Here is a 9,084-nt window from a genome sequence, read left to right on the forward strand (position 1 = left end):
ATCCCTAACATTCTGTGATTCTGTGAAATGACCCCTTGAAGTGCTGCTGTAGGGTAGAAATGGGTCGGGTTTTTGTGGGGGTTGGTTCTGGATAGGGGGGTGTTGGTTGGGTTGGGTTTTTTTTAGCTTCAAAAGCTGTTTTAAGGTGCCAGAAGTTTATTTGGAGAGGAGAAGAAGTCTTCACTATCCAACATTGTGTTTTCCACTGTTGCTTTCAAATAAATAATGAATGAATGCTTGTTAATCTCTTTGGCTGTGAACTGACATGTAAGTTCCAATTGTTATTGTTTGTTAATGGTTAATATTAATCTCCCTTTCCTACTTCTTAGTTTCTTCTTAGTTTATGATTGGCTATGCAAATACGATGTGTGTGCTAAAAACTGACGTTGCCTTTCTCCAAACGCTTTATGCTCCCTTTAGGAAAGAGGCTTTCACTGAGGCTCATGGCGCACGAAGAGGAGTACAAAAAGTAATGGTTATTGTGACTGATGGGGAATCCCATGACAACTACAGATTAAAAGAAGTGATTGATAATTGTGAAGATGAAAACATTCAGAGATTTGCTATTGCTGTAAGTGAAATTTAATGGGAAGATTCAGAATCTTAAAAGCATGTTTCATCTTCCAAGTGTAATTTTTGTTTAAAAGTTCATTTCACAGAGTCTTTATGGAAATATAGTCATTTCAGAGAGCAAAAAAAGAAAGCAGCTGAAAAAAAACATTAAAAATTAGCTTTCTGATTTTATAGCATATAAGAAAAAGCAGTCTATCTGTCTTCCTGGTGATGACAGGCGTGTGTGCATGTAAAGAAAAAAGGAGAAGGTGTTTGAGGAGCAGTATAAAATCAAATCCTTTTTGTTAAAAGCAATATTGAACAGAGCAGATTAGTTCAAATATCCTGAGCAATTTGCATAGACACATTACCTACTTTAAAAAAAAAATAAATGGAAACCATCAACAAAAAATGTGCTAGCATTCTAAAGCTGTCATTTTTGTTTTGAGCATACTTAGTAGCTGAATGAGAGGATGAACATGATGGAAGTTAATCCATATTGAGAAGTATGGAAATGTTAATGATATATTTGATGTGAACTCTCTTCTGTATTTCTGTATTCTGTACTCAAATCATCTGTTTTCTCTTGTTAATTTTGAAGATTTATTGGATTGATGTTTCTCTGTTCCTATCTTTCTTTGTAAAATGAGGTGGTATGGAACCATACAGCTTGAAGGAAGATGTTATATTTAAACAAAGACATAAAACAAAAGTTGAAACCAACAGTACACAAAATTTCAATGTTTTCCTTCATAAAGCTAGAGATCATTAAAGAAAAAGTCATCCTTGAAACTGCAATAATTTTAAGCAATAAAATCCCTGTTTAGACCAAATTGAATAGGTCCTGTGTCAAGGAATGCTAGAATATGGGATTTTGTTGTTTTATTTCCCTCTCAAAGCAAGTTAAGTGTATAGAGCACTTTTTTTTTTTAATGAAAAATACTTGTTGGTCTGGAAATTGGAGAATTCAGTTGTTTCATTCTGAGGCATCCTGAATTTTCACAGCAGTGGTGCCAAAACTGCAAACTAAATCTTGTACTGTGATGGAGTTGTTAATGCTGAAAGCAAGTGCTGTTGTATTTATAGGGCAAATCTGCACACATGAAAGAATTATTCTGTGCCTTTATAACTTGTCATTAACTGCTCATGTACCACATTATGAGGAGAGCTGGTGGTACCTGTGCAGAAGCCAGTGCAATTGTGTATTCTAGTTTAGGTATTGTTGTGTTGTTTTTTCCTGATTTAAAGCCTACTTCAACAAATCATAGAATAAATCAACAGAATTTTGTGAAGAAGACAGAAAAGGACAGTTGATGATAGCAGATAGTACATCATGCAGTTGCTTTGCTTGCTATTGTTGATAATTGCAGAAAAACAACTAAGCCATCATATAGTTCCGTTCTCATTGGAAAAGAATTATTTTAAATCAATTTGAGGGAGGCCTTAACAGAACAAGTTAAGGTTAGGTATTATTTCCAAATATTCTCTGGCAACCTGCCTCAAAGGTATCTTTTAGAACAGGTTATAAAATGCATCCTTGACTTTTTCTTTTTTTAATTCTCTTTAGATTCTTGGCAGCTACAGCAGAGGAAATTTAAGTACTGAGAAATTTGTAGAGGAAATAAAATCAATTGCCAGTAAGCCTACTGAAAAGCATTTCTTCAATGTCTCAGATGAATTAGCTCTTGTAACTATTGTTGAAGCACTTGGAGAGAGAATATTTGCTCTGGAAGGTATGGCATTATTTAAGAATGTAATTCATGCCTGCATTACAACTGATGCAAATAGAAGACCACCTGCTTTTATCCTCCTTCACAATGTATTGTGCTGCATAAAATGTATTCTGCAGGTATTTTTTTCATGCTGATCATAAAAATATTTTACAACAGACATCAAAAACATAGATAATGATTTGAAATATATTCAGGTGGGTTAGAGCCTATGGACACAAGAGCCTAAAAAGGTAAATAACCACTACTGTTTCAGCTGAAGTAAACATGAAGTTGCCTTTCCTCAGGTAAAACATTGCCAGACCATATCCTTTTTACCCTTTGATCATATGTTCATCTGCCTATACCTTTTGGTTCTCTTTTTGGTTAGTTATTAATTATAGCATATTACTTCACTATACAAGGTAACATTGACTTGATGTATAGCGTTTACAAGATGTATTTTTCCTTTGGAAATATTCATAATACTCACATTGTAGCACAGAAAAGTCATTCTCATAATGTCTGCTTACATTCTCCATCCACTTAAGAGAATGCTGTCCAAATCTCTGTTTGTTTTAAACACACTACTGGTAACAGAAGACTCAGTTTATTAGCTATAAATAATACTGGACAGCTCTGAAGAGATTGTCATCATACATTCCAAGTAGCCGGAATAGCGTAGTTTACAGCTGGGATAAAAGATAATGTTGGCTTGAATGTCAAGAAATAGTACAAATATGAGAGAGTACTGTAAACTTTTTAAATTGGAGCTATATTTCTCAGACAAATTTAAGTATTTCTTCTACTGTATCATTTAGCTTGAGCAAATATTACTATTTTCAGCTGATGATTACTAAATATTTTTTCCAGTTTGTACAGTCTTATCTTTTTACTTTCTGAAAGATTTTGTTTCCTCTCCTTTGAAACAAATTAATTTGAGGAGAATGTAATCTCTCTGAAGCCCAAAGTTTAGCCTACTTAAGCTCACTGAGTAACTTCAAAGTTCATTGAATAGAAGGCTCTTTTGTTAAGTTCCTGGTTACTAAGAAGAATACACTTTCAGTAGAAAAATAATTGTTAAAAAAGAAATTGAAAACTTAGTCTTCCATTTGTGCTTTGTACTTCTAGAAAAGTGAGAGAAATCATTGTCTTTCATTCTGTGATTTGTAGAATAAAATTCATGAGTTACACCTATTAAATATAATGGATATAGAAAAAAATTGTCAATTAACTGCTGGTCATGTAAACAGACAGAGGATATAAATCCTAACATGACTGAGTTTCTGGTCATCAATGTACTCAAATTCAAGTTTTCATCCCGTAGCTCAACCCTTTGAAGAATCTGATGCCACTGGAAGAGACAGTTTCACTTTGCAACACGCTGCCTTGTCCCTTTCAGCAATCAATAGCCATAAGGTAGTGCCTGTCTGCACATGAAACCCCAGCTTCCAAATAGTGGAGTAAATTGTGCTGGCTTGAACTCCCTGCTGGTGGGGAATGCTTTATATTATGAGCTCTCACCCTTCCATTATCTTCAGTAATTCATTCCTCTAATCATAAGAAAAAATTGCAAAAATTTGACCATTAAACAAGTTCTGTAGCTTAATAAAGTACCCAAAAAATGTAGTTATGTTGACAGTGGTGAAACTAACTGTTTGATTAAATTGTGTAAATGTTATCTGTTTACACAATAGTCAGCTCTTGAGATGACTCATCCTCATCATGATGTACTTCAGTATTTTGGTACTTTAAGCATATTGTACTCCTTTAAGTATCAACAAGTTCTGCAAATACTCCTTAAATTCAGCTTTAATTTTCTGCAAAAGATGCAGTAACAAATACGTACTTCTTAGATATTATTACATTTTATTTAACATAAATGTGTTATAAACTGTTAGGATATTTGTGCCTTGATATATTTGCCTTCATTTTAATTTTTATTGTATATAGACTTGACTGTATTACAAACATATATATTTGAAACAAAAAATGTGGAAAATTATTTTTCATCCATACCATAAAAGACAAGCTAGGTAACTTTACTACTCCGAAAAGGCTTCTTGACTTCCATATTTTCAGTAGGAACTCAGAGATGCCCTAAGATTTGCCTATAAGACACTTGTGATATGAGACAAAAATGTTGCTTTCTCAACCTGTGAAAGTCTCAGAAATCACATAATCTGGCTGCAAGGGAATCAGAATAGAAACCGAAAATGGGATCTTAACTTTTTGTCAGAATATAGCAAGGTTGAGTTGCTCTAGTGGGTTGGTAAGGCTGGAGCTGGAAGATGCTAAATTGGTTTCTGTTGATTCTTTAGGCATGGTTTTCTGTCCCCTCCCAAGCCATTTCAGGAGCTGGTCTAGATTTGCAACTGTGTCCATGGATGATTTTTTGTGGTGGGGGAGATAAGCAGATTAATTCTGATGACAGTCTGGTTTACTGAATGTGTGCAATGTGGAAAAGATCAATTAAGCCCAAACATTGCAGTTGAATTAACTTCTGTACATAACATGGAGGCTACAGGAACCTTGATTCTTGAAATTCTGTATCTGAATCAGTTTAAATTCTCAATGTAAATAGCCTCTTGCTAGTATAGTAATACATTGGATTATTTATTTTTCTTGAATTTCTTGTTTTCTTTTAGTTTTGGCCTTTTAGAAAAAAGCAAAGGAAAATTGAGAGAGAGTTGAAAAATCAAATCCAACAAAAACCCATACTTGACAGCCAGTGGATTTTTACACATAATCATTTTCATATGCTTCTGTGCCTCATGGCATGGACTTCTGGTTTTAACAGCAATTTTATGTTTTCTCCATGTTGTAGGCAGGCACAAAATTTTTTTCACAAAATATCCTTTGTAGGATGCTCAACGGTTTGAAACTCAATGGAAAGTTAGACTGAGGGCCATTATCTAAGCAGTATTCAGAGCTGCACACACCAACAGTACCGGCATTGTCCTCTGCCTCAGGCTGAGAGAGTCCTGTCTTTCTCAGCTCATTAAGGAGCATCCTTTACTGCATGAAAATATTGTTTTTCTGCAAATGTGCAACTTAAAAGTTTTATTTTTAAAAGGACTTTGTCAGACTTAGCAAAGCAGCTACATCTTGTGAAACATGATGACCTATCTTTGTGTGTCTAACATTTTGTGTTTGAGATCACATCTGCTTCATATGACAGGTAATAAATCCCAACAATTAGAAAAGACATTATGTCCCAGGGAGAAATCTTTGTGGTTTAGTTGCTGAGTATCAAAAGTTCAGTATTCTTTAATAGTCCAGATGCCTGAAATTCATGCAGCCATGGCTTGCTATGCCTCAGTTTCATTCACACAGTTGGAGCTCTCAGCTGGTAGCAAATTTTGAACTCTTTCTGGACAAGCATCAGGGCAGACTTCATAGTTCCCCTCTGCTGTCCATTACCATATCTTGCTCTCAAGGAAGAATGAATATGCAGAATATTGTTACCTAACATGGCCACTTAAAGTGGCAAAATAGTTCTTGAGTATTGCTTTAAGTTGAGGAAAAAGCAGACCTTTTTCTTCCCTGATGATATTTCAAGTGTACCTGGGAGCAAAGCAGTGCATCGGAGTTTAATATGTAGCATATGACTACCTGACAAGATACTGAAACTAGTACGAAATCACCTGATACCTTTTTTATTTGAAGTCACTTAAGAGAATCAGGAAGATTTTCTTCTAACTTTCTGGGTAGGAGTATAGTTCCCAACAACTTCTCTGAGGCTTATGAATCTTGCACAGCTGAGATTTTCCTGGTTTTGTTTTTTGGTTTTTGTTTTTGTTTTTTTGCAAAGGTTCATACAAACATCAAGTGTTTTTAATTTAAAATTCCTCCAGCTGCCTACAAATTTTTAGTTGCTTGAATACAAGGCCAGGGTTACATGGCTGGTGTTTTATTGTTCATTTAGCTCAACTGGAAAATGGCTTAACCATATTAATCAAACATTCCAAACATATTTACCATCAACCTGAGGTCAAATCTGGTCAGTTTTACCCCAGAAGTATTGTTGGTCAAGTTCTAGGACATGATCTTAAAATGGAAACTCTCATACTTAATCGTAGTATTTAACATAGATCTTAATCTTTGTATTTATTATAAAAATTTATGGCAAACTCTTTTCACTGACTATTCTAGTTTGCTATCTCTTACTATCATATGAGCATTTTCATTACACTATTCAGATACTTTTTCAGATTGAAATTAATTTATTTTTGTTGTGTTTAATAGCAACAACAGACCAGCAGGCTGCCTCGTTTGAAATGGAAATGTCTCAAGCTGGTTTCAGTGCTCATTATTCTCAGGTAAACAAAGTGTTTGAAAATAGAAGTTCTTTTACAAAATAGATTTTTGTTGTTGATGGCATGAACTTGGAATGAGTGTTTCAGAATTCTTTCTACAGTCCTGTTTGCTGTTGGAAGTTTTGAAGTTTTCTGTAATCCAGTTTGTTGTTTTTTTTTTTAAATGTGTGTAAAGAATAATCATGAACAATGAAAGTTTAAAGAATAAATACCTTATTGACTTGAGTGCTAAATTTAATACTCCCATAGCACTTTCTATCGAGAGAATATTTAATAATATAGACTTTCTACCAGGTCCTGTAGTGACAGAACAAGGGGCAACAGTTTTAAAGTGAAAGAAGATGGATCTAGGTTGGATATAGGGAGGAAATGTTTTATGATAAGGGTGGTGAGATACTGGAACAGGTTGCCCTGTTGATGGATTTCACCCCCCCTGAACACTGTTCAAAGTCAGGTTGGATGGGAACAATCTGATCTAGTGCAAGACTTCCCTGCCATGGCAGTGGGATTGGACTAGATGATCTTTAAAGGTCTCTTCCAACTCAAACTATTATATGATTTTATGAACTATAAAACTGTTCTCTCTAAATATTAATGTATAGACTGATACTGCATTGTATTGATGAAATTGGGACAGAAGATGTATAAAAAGGTTATTTCTGTCATGGATATGATCTGCACTACTAGTAACACAGCATACTCTTAGCTCTGTTAACACATGGAATACTCAGTTCTCAGCAGGTATTTTTTAAACTGGGATGCAAAAATCCCTGGGAATTTGTATTAGCAGAAAATCACTCCCTATGTATTTTATTTATTCATGAAAAATCAAAAAGTATCCATTGCAATGATCTGCTCAGTGTACACAAATGAAATTAAAATTTAACATGAGATCAAAAGAACTGGGAAGACTTAAGCTTTAAAGATATGAAAAAGTAGTGACAGTGGAAAAGAGCACAATATGGAGAGTAACTGAACTGAACATCAGGCAATACAAGACAAACTGCTGTACATAGGAGAACCTTCAACATGGCTTTGTATACAGCTCAGCATATCACTGGTAGAAAGAGAATAAAATATCTTCAGTAAATAAGTAAATAAATACTTTATTGCAGAAGTACTCTCTGTTTATTTTTGCTCTCTGCACTACATTACACATGATGCTTCAGATAGTGTATCGTTCCCTAGAAACAAGTATTATCCTGATAGGGAGCATAAGGCTTATTTATAAGAACATCTATTTGGTAGAGCATATTCTTCAAGTTCACAAAAAACTGACCTGCTATCATCAGGACCTCACCTCAAAAATGAGTCTTCAGTCCTTGGTGCATTGACAGACTCTGGATCTCTGGTGTCTGTCTTATCTAGGAGGCTACGTTCATGCCTTTAGGCATGAGAGGTCAGCAAACCTCTTCTCATTGACAATGAGATACAATATACAGAAGACTCAAAGATTCAACAGAGAAAGGTTCAAGTTTCTGAAAGTTTGTTTGAGAAATGCATTTAAGTGTTGTATTCTCTGGTTAGCTTGGCTAAATCCCTTTTGTCTTTCTATCTGGCCGGGAATGGTGGGTTATAGTTCTAGGAGCTGTGTTTCATTCTGTTGCTTTTCTTGAATGAACCATTACCCAAATGTGAGCATCATGATCAATGAACATCTAAAGATAGTTCGTATAGAGAACAGGCTTTTTATTTTTCTCTTCATAAGGATTGGATCATGCTTGGAGCAGTTGGAGCATATGACTGGAATGGCACAGTGCTCATGGTGAAGGACACTGCTGTTTCAATGCCAACTAATGACACTTTTCGTGACAGGCATTCAGAAAGAAATGAACCCCTTGCAGCTTATCTAGGTAAGAGAAATAGCCCACCCCATCTTATAACACTTTTCAACAAATGCTACAAGACATCTCTCAAATTTCATTCTCAAAGAGTATCTTGCAGAGTATCATATTCTAGGAGCCTAGCAAATTTATAATGTATGGACATGTCTACTGTATGATTTTCTTGTGTTTTGTTTTTGTTTTTTTTTAAATACTACTTCTACAATCAGAAAAAGTAGTCCAAACACAGACCTAAGTATATCTAGACTTCTGCAATAGAGATGTCTAATCTGTTCAGAAAAGTTTCACTAATTCCTCTCGTATTCTTAATGAGTTGTTCTATGCCTTGATAGTTAAAAAGTTTTATATACTATTAAGTCTAAATCTTTATTTAAAATTAAGCTGATTTCTGACACTCAATGGACAAGGACAACAGTTTACCACTATATTTTTTATAATAATGTCTTTTAAATTGGCATGCTATTGTTTTCCTCTCAGCATTTTCTACCAAGAAGCATCAGTGGCCTTGCTCTTTCCTCTAGGTCTTGCTTTCTACACTTATTGTTCTGTGTTATCTCATTTAAGCCACATTTTCACTAATGAAGAGTCAACACTAAAATAATTTCATTTCACTTTCTGTCATCTTTTTGGAATGCCATTAACTATTTTTTTAATATCTCA

At 34.6% G+C, this 9,084-nt stretch overlaps 1 protein-coding gene across 1 annotated transcript; it reads left to right on the forward strand.

Annotated features, from left to right (window-relative positions):
• Nucleotides 1-420: 420 nt before the first annotated feature.
• Nucleotides 421-8,433, forward strand: LOC104540983 (integrin alpha-1-like; the record flags this gene model as incomplete). Its single annotated transcript, XM_010184916.1, has 4 exons — nucleotides 421-571; nucleotides 2,120-2,285; nucleotides 6,510-6,583; nucleotides 8,289-8,433. Coding segments are annotated over 4 exons (536 nt in total), but the record flags the coding sequence as incomplete, so codon positions are not given.
• Between the last annotated feature and the right edge of the window lie 651 nt (nucleotides 8,434-9,084).

This window comes from Mesitornis unicolor, unplaced genomic scaffold, assembly GCF_000695765.1.
Source record: "Mesitornis unicolor isolate BGI_N332 unplaced genomic scaffold, ASM69576v1 Scaffold46465, whole genome shotgun sequence".
Classification (NCBI taxonomy): domain Eukaryota; kingdom Metazoa; phylum Chordata; class Aves; order Mesitornithiformes; family Mesitornithidae; genus Mesitornis; species Mesitornis unicolor.